This window comes from Mustela putorius, unplaced genomic scaffold (assembly GCF_011764305.1).
Source record: "Mustela putorius furo isolate JIRA1106 unplaced genomic scaffold, ASM1176430v1.1 tig00003942_pilon_pilon_pilon, whole genome shotgun sequence".
NCBI lineage: Eukaryota > Metazoa > Chordata > Mammalia > Carnivora > Mustelidae > Mustela > Mustela putorius.
Genome location: NW_025422087.1, coordinates 5,793,282 through 5,812,642, shown reverse-complemented (window position 1 = coordinate 5,812,642; position 19,361 = coordinate 5,793,282). Strand labels below are relative to the sequence as shown.

At 44.0% G+C, this 19,361-nt stretch overlaps 1 protein-coding gene across 3 annotated transcripts in view; it reads right to left on the bottom strand.

The window, feature by feature from the left end:
- The window catches only part of LOC101679061 (WD repeat-containing protein on Y chromosome-like), a 132,670-nt gene that overhangs the window by 4,145 nt on the left and 109,164 nt on the right, over window positions 1–19,361 (bottom strand). For all 3 annotated transcript variants that reach the window (XM_045069620.1, XM_045069621.1, XM_045069622.1), the window contains 9 exons: window positions 17,639–17,698; window positions 16,371–16,536; window positions 9,690–9,785; window positions 8,159–8,217; window positions 7,287–7,428; window positions 5,391–5,430; window positions 4,684–4,769; window positions 3,509–3,693; window positions 1,412–1,488 (listed from right to left, as the gene is read on the bottom strand). In XM_045069620.1, coding sequence (XP_044925555.1) covers window positions 1,412–1,488; window positions 3,509–3,693; window positions 4,684–4,769; window positions 5,391–5,430; window positions 7,287–7,428; window positions 8,159–8,217; window positions 9,690–9,785; window positions 16,371–16,536; window positions 17,639–17,698 — 911 coding nt within the window. The remainder of the gene's footprint in view (window positions 1–1,411; window positions 1,489–3,508; window positions 3,694–4,683; window positions 4,770–5,390; window positions 5,431–7,286; window positions 7,429–8,158; window positions 8,218–9,689; window positions 9,786–16,370; window positions 16,537–17,638; window positions 17,699–19,361) is intronic.

The window sequence follows — 19,361 nt, the reverse complement described above, 5'->3', positions numbered from 1 at the left end:
CTGAGGTCACACTGTTTTCAAAGACAGACCTGTAACTCTAATTTTCGTTTATGCCATTTAATTTCTTTTTTTTAAAAAAAATATTTTATTTATTTATTTGACAGAGAGATAGAGAGAGAGAGCACAAGTAGGCAGAGGGAGAGGGAGAGAGAGAAGCAGGTTCTCCACTGAGCAGCGAGCCCGATGTGGGGCTCAATCCCAGGACCCTGGGATCATGACCTGAGCTGAAGGCAGCCGCTTAATCAACTGAGACAACCAGGCACCCCTTGTCCTTGCCATTTTCTAACCAAACTTTAGACTTATGGCTGTCAACATTTTTCTGGCATGATACACAAGGTAGGGTTTCCATGTGTGATGCCTTCTGATTTTGACAGCATCTGAAACATTCTACTATTTGACCTACTGGAACAGAGATTGGCTAGTCACCTACTAAAAGTCCCTTTGAATTCTCTTGCAGCTAGGTGTTACCATGTGACTAAGTTCTGGCCAACAGGATGTAAGCAGAAGTATGTAGGACCTCCTGGAAAAGTTCATGAAGGGAGCAGATCTGGCTGGGATGTGCCTCCCTTTTGTCCTGGACATCTGTTCTCCATGTTTCTGTTTCTTCAGACTATTTGGAAAGTGGGGAGCCCCTGCGGCTATTTGTACCATAAGATGATAGTGAAGACAGAAACCAGAACCAAGATACTGGGCAGAAGTACAAAGAAGGGGTCTGGGCTCCTGATGATTTGGAACCACTGCACCATGCAAATGGGCAAGTCAGGGTGGTGTCATCACTCATGCACCCCCACAGCCTAGATCTAAATCCCATGATGAAAGGAGTAGCAGGTGACACTGAGTAGCTGTTTCCAGGTCCCTTGATGATTGGGACCCAGGACAGTTGGTTTGGGGCCTGGAGAACAAAATACCTCACAGAACTGGAGAGACACTTTCATTCATCTCACTTCTCTGTGGAACCCAGCCACATCCCAGTGCAGGGAAACTAGAGGGCACTCAAGGCCTTTGGGGTACCCCATGTTTTCAGAGCTTTGGATCCTCACCCCACACCCTCAGGAAGTCTGAGCGGTTACAAGAAGAACAGTGAGAGTACTGCCCCACATGGCCTTGAAGGCAGCAACATCAGCCATGGAGCTCAAGATGAAGAACTCAACGAATCGCCCTTGACCACCTGGGATGGCTAGACAAAACTGGGGCTCAGGATGTCCAGTCATGCAGGTAGGACATCACACTGGCGAGATTTGAATGGTGACCTCATTCTAGTCACAGGTTGGGGGCTTAGGGACAAGTGACCCATGTTGATGACAGAGTGGTGTGGGATGCCTCAGCCAGAAAAGGCTGCCTTACTTCAGGGGGGCCCTCACTTCGACCTGCCTACTCCTATTAGGCTGACCTGCCATTGCGAAATGCATACCATTGATCTATGTCTTCTTTCATTTCAACTTCAGGGATGGGGTCTTCTGGAAAGCGAGGATTAGGGGTCTTTTCAGGCTGGAAGAAGAAGGAACAGTTATGGGACTGAGAACCCAAGGTCACACTGGTGAGGGGAACAGGGATAACTTGTCAGTTACATGAATCTTCTATGTTGGAACAAGATCCAGCCTGGCTGAATCTGCTGGAAAACAAGAACATTTTCCCCTGAGATTTTACTCAAGTTTTCAAACCACCAACTCATACGAGATATTTTCCAGGTGAATGATTTTCTGCATTCCGTCAACTTACTTTAGTTGTGATTGTATTTGCTATGCTGATATTCTGGAAGAATTGCTACTGACACCCAGAATCCAATCAACACATTCAGTTTTGCAAAAACAGACATTCAGAGAAACGTAACGTTTTTAGGGCTGGAACAAAACACACAGATCAGCTAATCCCTCTCTCATCTCATAGATTAATAGGAGTGATTGGTGAAGGTTACACATCTAATGAAGGTAAAGTTGAGATCAGAACTCAAGAGACCCTACCTTGTAAACAGTGCTGCAAACACTTTATTCTGCAATTTCACAGTTTGGATTCCCATTGACTGGCCCAAATACACTACATAAGGGCTGAGATTCTTTTCTTAATTTTCCCCCATGTATTTCTCTTAGAAAGAATTGACAGACTGTTTCCTGAGGTAACAGCAGTCAAATCAGATAGGATAATAAACACAGAAGCACCTAATGGTTTATCTACACAAGACCAAGGTCAGTCCTGGAGTCCACCGCCCCACCCCCTTTTACTCTCAGAAAACAAACATCACGTAAATTATCTATTTTGCAGTCAAATGCTCTACCACTGAGCTATACCCCCAAATGATCTATTTTGATCTGTTGAACCGAATAGCCTTCCTCCCCTCCCTGCCTCTCCCTTCCCCTCCCTTCCTTCTTCCTCTTGCTTTGCCCTCCTCCCTCAGCTCCCTCCTTCCGGTTCCTACATTACACTTGCAGTCAGAATTTCTCTCTAGGACTGCTTCCAGCCAAACATCCGCCTGGCTTCTGCGTACATCAGCACATTTCCCTCATCCTGGCCTTCCTCTCTTCCCACCTCCCTCTGTGCTTTTGTTTCCAAATTGCGGGTCTATCAAAATTAATGAACTCATTTATTTGCTCTATATCAAATGCATATGGAAATTATTGTATTTCTAAATAGACCGATAGTGCTGGGTAGACACATTCTGATCTCCTGAGAGCCACCACGATACTTCTTTATAACCTTGGGAATGCTTACGAGAACAGGATCGTGGCAATGTTGAGAGGCCTCTGACAAGACAGAAGGTTTTCTTGATCTATGTTTGCCGGGTCCCTTTATTTCCTATTTTGAGTATGTTTGAAGCTCTACAGAAAAGTCAGCAACGAGGTTACACTGTGTGATCAGTATTCTAGGAGGCTGCCAAGGAAAAATCTGAGACACATTATTTTGCTGGCAGAGCAGGTGTTCTGCTTTGAGTTGTAACATAACCAGTGAGCAATAGCTCATGAAATGACCTTCTTTTCAATTTATTAAAGGGCAAGCGTTTCTTGGAAATCCATATATTTCACTAAGCTCTAAATCAAGACTGCATCTACCAGAGCCCTCTCAAAATCTCTTGCTCCAATTTTGACTTTCATAGACTAGGGCACTAACCCGATCATTTCTTCCTATCACTTGCTAGGAAGCCAAGCTTTAGTGTGTATGTCTTAAAAGGGGCTGAATTGTCAGTGTCTGTCCTTCTCAGATGTGACTGCAGGGCTTAGCCTGATGCTAAGTCTCTCCTTATAGTCCAAGGCCACAGACAGTCACATTTTTGTTGGTCAAAAGGAGGACAAAGTCAAGTGACCCTAGGAGACGAGTTCCCACAGATGGACCAACAATCCCTACCCTCCAACCCCTAACACAGCTCTGGTCGGTAGCGTGATCTAGGGACACACTTTTAATCCCTGTATTTACTTGGTTTTCTGGGTCATTCCTTGACTCTTTCAGGTTGCAGTTTGTATTCCAAGCCACAAAATTCCAAAATGCAAAGATGTGTATTGGATGTGCCGGGACCAACCTTAGCCTTTTCCTCCACCACCTTGTCTTGTTCCTCCTCCTTTGTGTGCAGAACAGCCACATCCCCTCCCAGCACTGGGTGAGCAGGTGTGCTCTGGGGATCTGTCAAAATTTCACAGGGCACTCTAGGGTGGCTCCAGGAGGCAGGAGTGAAAATATCCCAGGGGCTTTGTTGCCCAAAGGTTCCTGGAAGAATAGAGACAAATAAGCATAGTATGGGAGCTAACCTGGCTTCTAATTGGAGCAAAGCTTACTGCTAAGATGGCTAGGTCAACCTAATCAAATTTAGTTCTGCTTTCATAGTTCCTTAAGAAACAATCCCAGGGCAGTTGGCTCTGGAAACCTGAGCCTGGTATGCCTCCTACAAAATGCATCACATGGGCGCTTGAACTACTCAGTAATCTACTGAGGATTTACAGAATAAATTCTAAACAGTTTTAACATTTGCTTCAAGGTGTATCAGTTAGGGAAACAAGATGACTGCTGAAATAAATATACAGAGTCTCTCTACACAGTAAGTCAGGTTAATCTTATTACTTCAGCCAGCCCTGGCTAGGCCTTTCCCCATACATAGCCCCTCCAGTCCTGAATCATTTCTACAGAAACAAGACCCTATGATAACAGGGTTCCTTACCAAACTCACTGAGATTAGTCTGGCTGAGTTCTAGAAGTTTAACTGTCTTTGATTTTGCTAATTTTTGTGAAAGTAAGCTGACTTTATGGTATGGCCTGAATTTTGTTTCTCCCCCAAAACTCACATGCTAAAGCCCTAACCCCCAATGTGACTATATTTGAAGATAAAGCCCTTATGAAAGTCATTAAGGTGAAAATGAGGTCATAAGGGTAAAACCCCGATCTGGCTGGGATCTGATAAGAAGAGATACCAAAGCAGTCTCTCTGCCATGTGAAGATACAAGAAAATAGTCCTCTGCAAGCCAGGAAGAGAGCTCTCTCCAAAGCCCAACTGTGCTAGAACCTGATCCCAGATGTCCAGTCTCCAGAACTGTTCTCATGTGAGACATAAATGTCTACTGTTTCAGTCGTCTGGTGGATGTTATTTGTTAGGCAGCTTGAGCTGACTAATACTGTTGGCCTCAGAAAATTCATGACTCAACAGAGGCTACATCAGAAACCCTGAACTGGGACTGAGGTAATGGCCAGGTAGATGTTTCATACCTATGTACTTCCCATCCGCACTCCACAGGCGCACAGTGTGGTCAAGGGAGGATGACAGCAGAAATTTTTCTTCTATCAGCTCCAGACTAATGAGATAAAAAGGGAGGAGAGATGCTCCAAGGCTTGTCCAGCATGAGACACGTTGGATCAACATGTCAATGCTCCATTAATTACAGTTGGAATATAGAAGCCAAGCCAATCTCCCCAATTATTCCTGGTACCATTCTTTCCCTGCCTTCGACCATACCACACTCTTCAAATCATCTGGCTTCAGTCCCAAGGTATCAAACAAGATACACTGGAAACCATCTTATAGATGATAGGCCTAGGGGGTAGATCACAAGGTTGTAAAAAACAGCCCAGCCAGAGTTCAGGTCATGCCTTTAGCACCAACGCCTTTCAACTCAGTAACAAAATTAAATAAATATAAATAAATTAATTAATTAACTAAATTTCCAGACTTATAGTAAAATACCAGATCACCATCTAGTCAAGGAAGACAATCACCCATTTACAAGAAAAATGAAGACTTCCAATCAGTCTTGTGCAAACAATACCTATATTTTCTTTCACCAACAGCAGGACTGGAATACTGTCTTCCTATTTCAAGTAACTCAGAGGCCTTCTGAGAGGGTTAATGTGATTAAAGTTCTGAAAAGTATTTTAACTCTTACAAATTCTCAAACTCTAAAATGGATGGTACTTACGATGTCACCACACTGACATGGGCCCGCCAGAATGTCACATCTAAATTGAAAGTAAAAACACACCTGAGTACAGTTGGAGTTAATGTGAGATGCTATACAACCATTCCTACAGGACAGGGTCAGATCTGGATGAGTATCCTGCAAGGGGAGAGATACTGGTGTGGCAGTCATTGGTTTTGTTACATTAATTGATAAGTGTTTATCGAGCATCTACTATGTATAAGATCCTATCCCAGGTCCAAAGACATACAAAATGGGTCCTGGGCAAGGTGCTTATGTTATGGTTTTCCTCAGTGCTTAGGGTTTGGTAAGCATGCAGAAGCAGACAACTAATGAGAATTATTTTGTGAATTAGCCAGGTAAGAGCTATGTTCCCAGTACTTGGAGTAAATGACCTAGACCAGGCAGGTGGCTCTTACTCTTAAATTCCAATTTCTCTTACTCTAGCATTTAAACTTCTGTGGCAAACAGGAAAAGATGACTCAGTGGAAGTATGCAAATATTTACCTTTCTATTGGCTTTATAGAAACGTATTTATATATACATATAGAAATATAGAAATGCTATATTCTATTTATATAGAATAGTTATATAGAAATGTATATGGGGTTTCATATAACCATTTATATATATTAGATATTAAATATGCTAAACAAAGCTAAATATGCTTAGTTAGAAAGTTGTCTAAGGGACACAAAGTAAAAAATGAACAAATCCTGAAAATTATGTATTGTGTATATGTAGGTGCCCCTGTATATATATATATGGATTATATATATGGATAGAAATTTTCTGGAAGAAAATGAAAATTCATTAACAGTGTTCTCCAGATGCAGCAAGGGAAGGTTAGGAGGCAGTAGAGGTCACATTTTCCATTTTCCATTTTCCATTCTTTTGTGCTGTCTAATTTTTTTTTTCCAAACTTGAACACTTTTACAATTGCTGAAAGGGTTTTAAATTTTTAAACATTTTTCTGACTGCTAAACCAATATGTTTCTGGAAAATTTAGAAAATACACATTTCCAAAAATAAAAAATAAATAACCTCATCTACAAAGAGCTAACATTTGCAAAAACTTTGGTGTATGTCCTTCCAGACTTTCAGTCTTCCATATACTTCTTTGTTTTAACAAAGACTCATACTTCAGTAATTTCGCAATCTGAATTTTTTCACTTAATTTACCATGAATATTTTTCCTGTGAATACATTTTCATTTACAGCATTATTATTTAATGACTAGATGGCATTCCAGTGTATTTGTTACACCATCACGTACTGAACCAATTCTCCTTATGTTGGATATCTAGCTTGTCTCTAATGATTGTCTTTCGTACAAATAATGTTTTGATTCACACCCTGATAACTAAATCTTTGGGCACTTGTCTTTTTTTTTTTTTTAAGATTTTATTTATTTATTTGACAGAGAGAGATCACAAGTAGGCAGTGTGGCAGGCAGAGAGAGAGGGGGAAGCAGGCTCCCTGTTGAGCAGAAAGCCTGATGCGGAGCTTGATTCCAGGAGGATCATGACCTAAGCCTAAGGCAGAGGATTAACCCACTGAGCCACCCAAGTGCCCTACACTTGTCTTATTATTCTTTTCAGCCACATGCCTAGCAGTAGGACTGCTGGTCTGAAGCTTTAGATACATACTGTCAACTTGCCCTTCAGATAGTATATACCAATTTGCTATCTAAGAGCATTTGAGTGCCCATTTGCCTGTATCTCTGCCAACTGTGAATATTTTCATAAAACTATTTGTTACTACATCCATTTGTAAAGGGTTGAAGAGAGCCCCTCCCATTCTCACTGGTACAATTTCATTTTACCAATGAAAACATTTAATTAAAACCGAAGCTGTGCTAATCATGGTATTTAACAAGGAGCGTTCACTGCTTACTCTTGGGGGACTGCAGCTCAGGTCCCTGCAGGCCGTACTCTTTGATGTCATAGACGTGCACAAAACCTTCCTGGTCAGCCACGTAGGCAAGGGCATCTCCTGCTGTCACCGTGATGCTGCTGACCTGCGCTTTGTCCCTGGACTGAAAGAGACATGCACAGCACCCATTACAGAGACACCCACGTGGTGCATCCCAGACACACACAGACATAGCCCCTCACACATACATACACACGAGCATAGCCTTTCACAAACATGTACACACGGGGCCACTCGTAGATAGCCAGACACACACGCACATACACACACATAGGACCCATGACACACACACAAACACACGTGCACACATAAGTAGTCCATCAGAGATACACATGGGGTCAGGGTCATTGCAGATAAAGCAATGTCTTTATCTTGCCTGTCAGACAATGGCAAGTGGAATGTTATATCTCATTTATAACAAGAACCAATCACTGTGCCTGTGTTAATCTTTCAGCGAGATAGGGAAATGCTGTATAGAAAAATAAAGCTAAGAACTTGGAGCCCATAAGAGTTGCTATGTTTCATAGCCAGGCTAGTGTCAAAAAAGAAAAAAAACAACATGGGTGCCTGGGTGAGTCACTTAAGCAACTGCCTTCAGCTCAGGTCATGATCCCAGGGTCCTGGGATAGAGCCCTGCATGGAGCTCCCTGCTTAGTGGGGAGTCTGCTTCTCCCTCCCCCTTTCCTGCTGCCTCTCCCCCACCCCACCCCTGTGTGTGCTATCACACGTTCTCTCAAATAAATAAATAAAATCTTAAAAAACAAAACAAAACAAAAACAAAAAACAATAGACCCAAAGCCTGGAAGTGATTTCCAACCAACTTCCCAACTTACGGGAGTGAAGTTTGCAATGGGACAGGCTCCACCAAACAGCTTCCAGAAGGTAACAGAACCTGTGAGGAGGGGACAGCAGGAAGGGCAGTGTGGCTGTGCAGCACCGCCCCCACCCCCCCCCAAACTCCCCCCGCCCCTGTGCTGAGTGTCTGAGCCTTTGCTGACAAGCCCTGCAACCTCATGACCCCAGGGCCTTGTTCTTTCTCCCTTGGCTAACAGATCAGTTAGAATTATCAGTAAATACTGGGGCGGGGGTCTTCTGTATGGATTTTGGATTAACTGGTTCAGTAGCCTTTTCTTTCTCCATTAATCTGGGCAGATTTTGTGGTGAGAAGGTCTCCAGCTTTGGCCATAGAGAAAGGGTCCAGAAATTTGGGCTACAGCAATAATTAGTGTGTGTGTGCACGCGCGTGCATCTGTGTGCCTGTATGTATGAGCACTTATTTCACACACACTGTGGGACTTGCCTAGTCAAAGGAATTCGGGGAGGGGTGGGCGAAGTCCTTTTTGGCCTAACAGTTATGCATAATTCTTGACCATGTTTTATACGTGGATGTTCATGGAGCAAGCCTTTGTGAAGGCGGTCCCCATGTGTACTGCATCCTCTTGGGAGCTCCCTAATGGATGCACTTTCCTCCTCTTCTCTCAGGAGCAAAGGAGCTCTGTGCTCCCACTGGGTAAAGCACAAGCCATGGACGCCTCATGGTGGAGGATGGAGAGAAACATCCAAGGACATCTGCAGCTTGGGGGGCTGCTGGGACCCTGAGTCCGCAGCCTCTGACACTACATGATGAGAAGAACACAGACGACCAAATACCCTGGGACCAGTAGACATATCTCAAGCCTTCCCTTGCCACCGGAACACAGTTGGCTGGCTGCTTTCAAATCGCAATTTTAATTAAAATCCTACAGCTTTGGAACAGGACTATGGCCCACTTGTTACATTTTACTAAAGCCCGTGGTGGGGGGCCGGAGGGGTCATGTCATTTGTGGAATGTCACCAAGCTAGTTAGTGGCGGATCTGGACTCAGAAGCTCATCCTCAAGTTCTTGGGGGAGCCCCAGCTTCTTCGTCCTAAAATGAGCAGGCTATGTAGCTGATCTCCACTCAGGATTCTTTGTTCGTCTTCTTTAGGCTCTTTGGTCAGGCCGCCTGTGGCTGCTTGTGGCCTTCCCCTTACAGACTATGATTGGCATTTCCTCAGCCTGACTCAATGATGTCCTCTGTGGCCCACTTCACTTGCAGAGGGCCTCTGAGTGGGCAGCCGGGGCAAGGAAACTTGATTCGGAGGAAGGGGGAGTCAGGCCCTCACTCTCCATGTGACCACCTCGCTGGCTGGCAGGACTGGGCCAGGGCAGGCCAGGGTGGGGGCCTCGTCAGCCTGGGTTCCAAGGAGAGACAACCGCCAGAGGGAGGGATAGGAGAGGTTGCAGAGGAACAGGAATGAGTGACTGGGGACCCCCCTCTCCAAACCTGGGCTTAGAGTGACCAAGTCTTAGCAAAGAGCAGCACTGGGGGATGCCATTCTCACCTCCAGGCCCATTGGTGATGAGGGAAGCAGCCACTGATTCAAACTTGGCAGCCCGAGACTTCAGGAAGGTGAGGCAGGAAACACACCGGTCTGAGCCTGGTGACCAGGGAAAGTTTCGTTGTGACCTCCATCAGGCTCACAGCCCTTTCTTGCCCCCTTCCTGCAGCCCTGCTCCCTCCACACCCCACCGTGGGCCTGAAGCTGGAGCCGAGCATACAGGGGTGCTCAGGCAAGCAGGCACCTGTGCTGGTTAAGAACCAACCCAGGTGAAGTCAGGTGTGAAGGCTAATGGCCCTGGCAGCACAGGACCCTAGGGCTTTTGGAGAGAGTCAAGGATTTGGGAGAATTTGCCCGGGATTTTATGGGTGTTCCTCAAGAAGCCCCACTCACCAAAAATTCCTGGATTGGAATAATACGAATTAATCTTATGTCACCTTTGACATTTACCAAGATGGAAAACCATGTGAAATCCCATGGTTTATTGGATTATTAACCCCATGGCCAGATGAGGAAGTAGAGGCTTATAAGGGTAAAAAGCTTCGCTCAAGTCCATAAAGATGTTCATGCTTCTATTCGCTTTGTTTGTTCGTTTTATCAACATCTGTTTAATCTCTGGTACAGCCTAGGCATTGCAGTAAGGGCTGCAGAGAGAAAGGGAAGCAGAGAGCGAACCAAAGCAGAACTAGCCCCAGGAATGAACAGGATGCTGATGGCACCTGCAGGATGAAGGCTTCTCAGGGGAAGCAGCATCCGATCTGTAATCTCGAAAGATACCATGGGCAGGCGGCAGAGAGGGCTCTCTAGGGAGAGATGTCAAGCCCTGATCTTCACAGCACAGCCAAGTGTCGGAATAACTTCAAAGCCCACCACCCTGCTTCGCCTCGGTCTTCCAGTCTCCTGGCTAGACTTCCAGGACCTCCACACAGGGGCCACATCTGTCTTGTTTATCACTTATCTGTAATCCCCTCACAGTGCTTGGCACACAGAACTCAACTATTTGCTGCAGAAGAAAAGTCCAACAAGCTCTTTAGAAGCAAAGCTGTGAGAGCCACAAAGAACGTTGCTACTTGAGGTTGTGGGCAAGGAACTCCCTTTATATTGCCCTCCTTGAGTCTGTGTGCTCCAGGGTACATAGGTTGCCCAGAGTAGAAGTGCAATGAATGATCTCATGTAAATAAGGGGCCATATAAAAAATGGGGTTGATACTGGAGTTAAATACAAGGAGAGCTGCTCCGTGAGGACACTCATGTATCATGTTGTTAATCATTCAACAACATTTATTTTGGCCTCTGAGCTCAGCACTGTGCTGTGCACTCAGGAAACCATAGTGGACATGGTAGACTCTGACCCTCAAGCTCTCCTAATCATTGTTACTGAGTTCTCTGGCCTCGGTTTCCTGATCTATAAAAATGGGTGCAATAGTACCTATCTCTCAGGGTCAATGTGAGCACTAAATGAGAAAAAATATTAAAAGAATTCAGGAAAATGACATAGAAGATTGAATAGAGTATTTTAAAAATATTTATATATTACTGTATTAATTATAATCATTATTAAATACTAAATACTACTTAAATTATTATATTCATTAAATATTATATTATTATAATAAACAAATATCATTAGTTATAAATAAATATATTAGTTTCCTAATTAAAAAGCTTAGTATCTAAGAACTAATAAATGAATCTGGCAAAGTAGCAGGGTACAAAGTCAGCCCAAAATAATCAGTTGCTCTTCTGTATACAAACAAGGAACCATCTGAAAAGGAAATTACAAAAACAGCCCCATTTCCAATAACGTCTAAAAGAATAAAATATTCAGGAATTAAGAAAATGAAAGACTTATACAATGAAACCTACAAAACATTGCTGAAAGAAATTGAAGACATAAATAAATGGGAATATATCCATGTTCATGGATTAGCTGACTTAATATTGTTAAAAAGTCAATATTATGCAAAGCAATCTAGGGGCACCTGGGTGATTCAGTCAGTTAAGCGTCTGTCTTCAGCTCAGGTCATGATCCTAGAATTGTGGGATCGAGCCTCTTATCAGGTCCCCTGGGCGGGAGGGAGTCCATTTCTCCCTCTGCCTCCGCAACCCCCCCCAAAAAAGTAAATAAGTAAAATAAAATAAAACTACACAAAGCAATGTCAATGGTATTTTTTACAGAATAGAAAACCCATCCTAAATTTGTATGGAATTTTAAGGGACCCCAGATAGCCAAAATAATCTTGAAAAAGAAGAGCAAAACTGGAGGATTCACATTTCTCAATTTTAATACTACTATAAAACTACAGTAATCAAACAGCGTGGTATTGACATAAAGACAGACATGTAGACAAATGGAATAAATAGAGATCCCCAAAATGAACCCTTATATTTATTGTCAAATGATATTTGATAAGGGTGCCAAGACTGTTCAATGGGGAAAAGACAGTCTTCAAGAAATGGTGTGGGAAAACTGGATATCCACCAGCAAAAGAATGAAAATGGATGCTTATCTACATATAAAAATTAACTCAAAGTGGATAAGAGTCTTAAAGGTAAAACCTAAAACAGTAAAATTCTTAGAAGAAAACAGAGGACAAAAACATCAGGACATTGGATTTGGCAAAGGTTTCTGGGATATGACACTAAAGGCACAAGTAATAAAATTTAAAATAGACAAATTGGATTTCATGAATTTTTTAAAAAAATGTGCATCAAAAAACACCCACAGTAAAAAGGCAACCTATAGAATGAGCGAAAATATTTGCAAATCATATATCTGATAAGGGATTAATGTCTAGACTAGAGGGAACCTCTAAAACTAAAATAACAATAACAAAAAAAGAAGAAACAACAACAACAACAAAACAAAACAAAACAGAAAAACCTGTTTCAAAAGTGGGCAAAGGACTTGAGCAAGCAGTTTTGCACATGAAGGGATGCTCAACTTCACTCATCAGGGAAATGCAAATCAAAACCACAAGGAGATACCACCTCACACCCATGAGGATGACTATTAAGAAAGAGAGAAAGAAGGAAAGAAAGAATGAAAAGAAAGAAAAGAAAAGAATAAATGTTGGCAAGGATGTGGAAAAATTGGGACCTTATGCACTATTGGTGGGAATGTAAATTGGTGCAGCCACTGTGGAGAACAGTACGGAGGTTCCTCAAAAAATCTAAAAAAATACCCCATGATCAAGCAATTCCACTTCTGGGTATATACCCCAAATCATTGAAAAGCAGGGTCTTGAAGAGATACTTGTACACCTATGTTTATAGCAACATTATTCACAGTAGTTAAAATGTGGAAGCAACCCAATTGTCTTGGATGGGAAAATGAATACCAAACTGTGGCATCTCCACATACAATGAAATATGATTCAGCCTTAAAAAGGAAGTAAATACTTAATGAAACAAGATGGGATCGGGAGGGAGAAAAACCATAAGAGACTCTTAATCTCACAAAACAAACTGAAGGTTGCCGGAGGGAGGGGGGAGGGAGAGGGTGGTGGGTTACGGACATTGGGGAGGGTATGTGCTATGGTGAGTGCTGTGAAGTGTGTAAACCTGGCGATTCACAGACCTGTACCCCTGGGGCTAATAATACATTAGATGTTAATAAAAAAATAAAAAATTAAAAAAAAAAAGAAAGTAAATTCTTGAATAAGCTACAATAGGGATGAAACTTGAGGACAATACGATAAGTGAAATAAGCCAGTCACAAAAAGACAAATACTGTATGATTCCACTTACAGGAAGGACTTAGAGGAGTCAGAATCCTGAAGACAGAAGGTGTAAGGGGAGGTGGCGGGGAGGAGAGACTGGGGAGCTGGTGTGAAGCGGGGACAGAATTTTAGGTGGGAATGATGGAAGGTTCTGTGGATGGGTGGTGGAGGTGGTTACTCAGCCACATAGCGTATTTAATACCATTGCGCTGTACACGTTGCTGTGTGTATTTTACCACGATAAACAAAGAAAGAGGAGGAGGAGGGGAGCAGGAAGAGGAGGAGGATGGGGAGGGGAGGGGAGAGGGAGGAGAAAAGAAAAAGTCTTGGTCTCGGGGTGAGCCCACTGCTCTCCTGGATCTTAGTCTGGTTACAATCTCTGTCGTTCTCCTTCCCTGTCAAATTCTTTCTCTTTGATGTCAAGGAAGATGCGACAATCCCCAATATAAGGAAGAATGAAACTAAAATGTCAAAAAGCCAGCAGAAAGTATTTGTTTTGGTCTCATTTGGCTTGGCTTACACCACTGCCTTTCTCCCTGAGCTCCCCTTTCTACTCAAAATGACTTCAGAAGAACAGTCTGGACAGTTTTTCCAAATAAGATGGTGACCTCTTAACCAATTCCATGTGAACCAGACCACTGGGTTCTGGTTTGACCTTCAAGTAGAGCCAATACTCCTCTTTCCTGGAAGTGTAGGGCACTTTCCCATATTTTCATCTCATTTGTGCAATGTAGAAATGTGAATTATTGGTAGCTATGGCTGGCTTCATATTTGGGGGAGAAAAGGAGTTTCTCAAAGCCAGCAGTCATATAACTTTAAGCAAAAATTCTGCTACAAACAGGGTTTTAAATTAGAGCTGCTGGCTAAAAAGTCAACATTGCATTCTTGGCCAGTGACTTTATTTTCATTTTAATGGCAAAGAAAATAATCATTAGAAGGAAATGCCACCACTTCTCCCTCAAAGATTTTTAAAAGTTTTGGGCACTAGCAGAAAGAGCCTCATACAAGAATCTTTTTTATGTTATAGGGTAGGAACAGACTGAGTAATAAAGGAACAGGCTGGAGTGGCTGGGTGGCTTGGTCGGTTAAACATATGCCTTCTGCTAGGGCTGTGATTCCAGGGTCCAGGGATCGAGTCCAGCAATGGGCTCCTTGCTCAGTGGGGAGTCTGCTTCTCCTTTTGCCTGCCATTCCCCTGTTTGTGCTCATTCTCTACTCTCTGACAAAGAGATAAATATAATCTTAAAAAAAAAGTCTACAGGTAATAATTTCTTTTTAATGTCGTGGTATTCAGTTTCTAGCCACTGCCTTCCAGAGTGTGTCTCAATCACAGCAGTCTTGGGCATTGCTTTATCATTCTTTTATCTGTTGGGCATGCACATCCTGTGTCTTAATTTAGACTGTGAGCCATTTGAAGGCAGCATCAAGCCTCAAGTCTCTCTCTAGTCTTTTCTATGCATCTCTCTCAGGGTTATGTCGATGGGAATGGCTCAAAGATATTTTCTGATCAAATGAGTTATTAGAGCTGTTCTTTGGCTATTAAGTTATCAGGTGCCTGAACCAGGAGATTACGGGGGGGGGGTTTCTGAGGGTTTGCTGGTTGGGTTTCAGGAGATGCAAGAATCCCCCAGTTTTATGTAAAATCTCCAGTATCTGCCTGTTGGGGCTCCATGGGTGTGAGGTAGTAGGTCTCTCGGCTGTTGGCAGATGGGTGTCTACAGACTGCCACTTGGGAAGGATGAACCTGGACTCTGGAAGTAGGGCAAGGAGTGGTAGGAAGCCTTTGGCTGTGGGTTACCATGGTTTTCCATTCAACATAGCCAGCCATGAAATGGATAGATAAGTGTGTTTTTCAAAGTGTTTGTGACTTAGAGGGAGAGGGAGGGGTGTGCTTACCAGCCCCAACACCTAGCACTGGGCCTGGCACATAGCAGGAACTCAACAGTGTGTTTTGAATGGAGCCATGAATGTATGGGCCAATGATCACATTAGCAGAAAAAGAGGGCCATGAAGAAATGGAACCAGGGCAGAAAATTAAGGGAGAATGGGGTGGAAGATTGGGCAAAAGTTTTCGAATACAATGTACGAGTAATAAGGGACGCCTGGGTGGCTCAGTTTGTTGAGTGTTTGACTCTTGGTTTCAGCTCAGGTCATGAACTCAAGGTCCCGGGATCGAGCCCCACTTTGGGCTCTATACTCAGTGGGGAGTCTGCTGGAGATTCTCTCTCTCCCCACCGCCCTCCCCTTCGCCCTGCTTGTGTATGGTTTCTCTCAAAACAAATAAATACATGAAATCTTTAATACGCACACACACACACAAGTATGTATATATATGTGAAATATATATATATGCATACACACACATACACACACACCATATACACACATATATATAAATGTACAAGTGTGTGTGTGTGTGTGTGTGTGTGTGTGTGTATGCATATATATAAGTAATAAGGATTGACCCATGTGGCAGAGTGTAGGGGATGAGGACTCTGGGGCCCTGGGTACCACCTGAAGGGGCTGATGGAGAAGGTGGCATAAAGCCTGGGCATATAGCTGAGTGACACAACAGAAGATGATGTTTGAGCAGCCTTGCTAGCTGGGCAAAAGGAGCCTGTGAAGACAGAGAGGTTAATCAGCTCTGTAGCAAAGCCCAAGGGGCTCAACAAGGCAGAGAGTCCTTTAGATGGACAGTAGAGGAGAAAAGACTCCAGGAGGTGGTGGGCTGGACTGAGACAGCGTCTGATGGATGAGTGCCTGGGGATGTTGACCGAGCTAGCCAAACTCTTAAACTCCCTCCCAGCTTGGGGAATCTCCCGCCAACAGGTTAAACCTGAAACCAGGCCAATCCCTACAACCTGGGAAGTTGTCCAGAACTGAGATCTCTTTAGGACATGCCAGAGTCCTAGGCTGCTGGGGCCTGCGCATAGCAGCCAAGGAGCGTACTACCCTTGACCTACCCTTTCCATCTTCTGCATCATCAGAGCAGGGGGGAGTGTTCAGCTTGCAGTATATGTGGCCTGAGATGACATTCCAAATGATGACCTCCCCATCATAGCTGGAGGTGGCAAGAAGAAAAGGTGGGCACTGAGCCACACACAGGATGTCCTCCTTGTGCCCGTGGTTCTGAGAAAGAGAGAGATGGAGAGGGATGGGGAAGAAGTCAAATCCCCAGTCACCGCCAGCTAACTCCCCTTCATCTGATGCCTAAGACAGAGGATGCAGATGGGTTCCTCCTTCTGTTCTTGCCCACATCGAAGACTCACCTGGAACCAATCCATGCAGCTCAGAAACATGTATTGAGTGAATTAATAGTTGAATGAGTAACTGTATGAACTTCACGGTCTTGCATGATGCCCATCCTTACAGTGGTCATCACTTCCGGGGCATTTTCTGCTTAACTTTGTTCTTTCACTCAATAATCACTAATCCACAAACCCCAGGAAATAAGTTTATCACTTCATCTTCAGTGAATAAAGCAGACTTGGCTCACAACAGGCCTTTGGCATATGCTAGCTGAATGAAAACAAATGAATTGGGCATTGCTATAAACTGGACGCTGGGCTAGGTCCTGGGAATACCATGGTGAAGACAGACAAGGTCTGGTTTCCTGGAGTTTGTATTCTAGTGACTTGTCCCTTTTGGAATATTTATGGGGGTATAAGGTAGGGTTGAGCCATGATGGTTGGGCACAGTGACTTTTCTTTCTTAGCACTTGTCTTATTGGCTTGGCATCCAGGCAATTTTGAGGAAGGTCATTCCAGCCTGGAAGGCTATAGAAAGTAGCGGGGGTGGGGGGGCACTTTGCTAATAAGAATCACAAGAACTCCCTGCTTATGGGTCTCCAACAAATCACAGGGCAGGAATATAAGCTCTTAGGCTCTGTGGCTGCCCAAGGATGACACAGTAATTGCATATAATTTTGCATGCCAAGCAGAAGCAGGAAGTAGAGGCTTCTTTGAGCAAAGTTACACCCACCACATCTTGGGCTGCCATTCCAGCACGACATGAGTCGTGGCTGAGCTCACAGAGAGTTGCGCGGATTGGTTTCTGTGGCCCCATGCCCCAGCTGTCACTCTTCCTGGAGCTAAAGCGGCTACTTGGAGCTCAAGCTCCCAGCTCTACCTGGACCCATCATGAATCATGCTGCAGCAGAGCCTTGGACTGAAAGGTATCTGCCTCATGTGCCCCTGTTTGGGTGGAAGTCAGACAGTGGACTGGGGCTCACCAGGTCATCCTGCCAGTGTGGCTGGGGCTTCCAGAAGTGATGAAAGTCACGTGGTGCATCCTGTATGCAAAGCCAAAGAGGAGACGTTCTATAAGCAGTGAAATGAGCTGCCAACACACTCACAACTTCAGAGAGAAGGTGTTGGCACATTTTATAACCCTACCCCTCACCCCACCAGTGATGTAGATTTTCGAAATGTCAAAGCAAATTCCCCTAGTGCTGGTGGGAATAAAAAGCAATCCACTTCTGCCGTTTGGGTGATTGCATTTCAACAAATCATATGTCAACTGACAAACCCTGCTTGGATGGTCTGCACAGCTTCGCCTTCGTAATAAGACCCATAGCTGTTGCATGTGTTAAAACAAAAGCCTTCAGCTCAGGAACCTATAATACCAAAGGACGAATTCAACGCCAGGGCTTCTCAGGTAGCCATCTTTCAAATCATCTGGGGATGCAAGGCTTAGACTGTGAAATATGGTACACCTTCAAATGAATAAAGAACTTACAACGTTTAAAGACTGTCGGAAATCCATGACCATCCAGCATAGCAAGCAGGGGAAATAAAATGTCACAGGTAGATTTAAAACTTAGCTGCAGTCAGCATTTTCAGCTTTCCCTGTCTCTGAATCCCTTCCCCTTCTCTAAGCCATAAAAAAAGAATTTTTCCCCCATAGAGCTGCTTATGGATGGCATTTCATCTCCTCTTTCCACTTTCCAGAGAGGAACTAGGGCAGAAAGACAAAGTGGGAGGAAGAAGGAAAAAAATAAAGGGCTGCGCAGTTGATAGGGAGGTTAACACTCGGTTAGGGATGTTAATGTGAGATACAGCTGAAGGCCCTGTACGCAGGGAAGGAGGGAGCACGCCAGCCTGTACAAGGGGTAAGAGCACGAGGCAAGGTGTGGAGAGCTACGCGTTCAAGGCATGGTCTGCTTTGGATTCCCGGGGATGTCCTCTGTGCCTCTGATAGCAATTCTAGCTAACAATTTGTGGTATTGTGGTTTATGATAAGAAGCAAGTATTCGGTCTTGGTCCCTATTTTTGGCAGATAGCTCCCAAAAGCTTTGGAATTTCTTTCTTTCTTTCTTTCTTTCTTTCTTTCTTTCTTTCTTTCTTTCTTTCTTTCTTTTTTAAAGATTTTATTTATTTATTTGACAGAGAGAGATCACAAGTAGGCAGAGAGGCAGGCAGAGAGAGAGGAGGAAGCAGGCTCCCTGCTGAGCAGAGAGCCAGATGCGGGACTTGATCCCAGGACCCTGAGATCACGACCTGAGCCGAAGGCAGCGGCTTAACCCGCTGAGCCACCCAGGCGCCCCAAAGCTTTGGAATTTCTTAAGTGATGAGAGCATGGGAGGTCTCTGAAGTTGAGGGACAAGAAGGACCAGCTTGTGAGACTAAGCCCATAACCTGTGGGACCTAATACCAGCTCCAGGGAGATGGTGTCAGGCTTGAGCTGAATTATAGGACAGCAGCTGGTGTCAGACACTTACTTCTTGGTGTAGGACCCACCCCCTCCCAGAACTGTGTGCAGAGTCATTACACTTCTTCCCAGAGGAGAGAACTAGAGGGAAGAGACTGAAACAAAAAACGTTTAAAAAAAGGTTTTTTAAAGGGAGGAAGGGAAAGAGGGGGGAGTTCTTCTGTCTGTATCATGACTTGTAGTAAAGAGAAGAAGCATGAGGAATTACTACAAATGTTTTCAGTGGGAAAAGAATCTATGGGTTG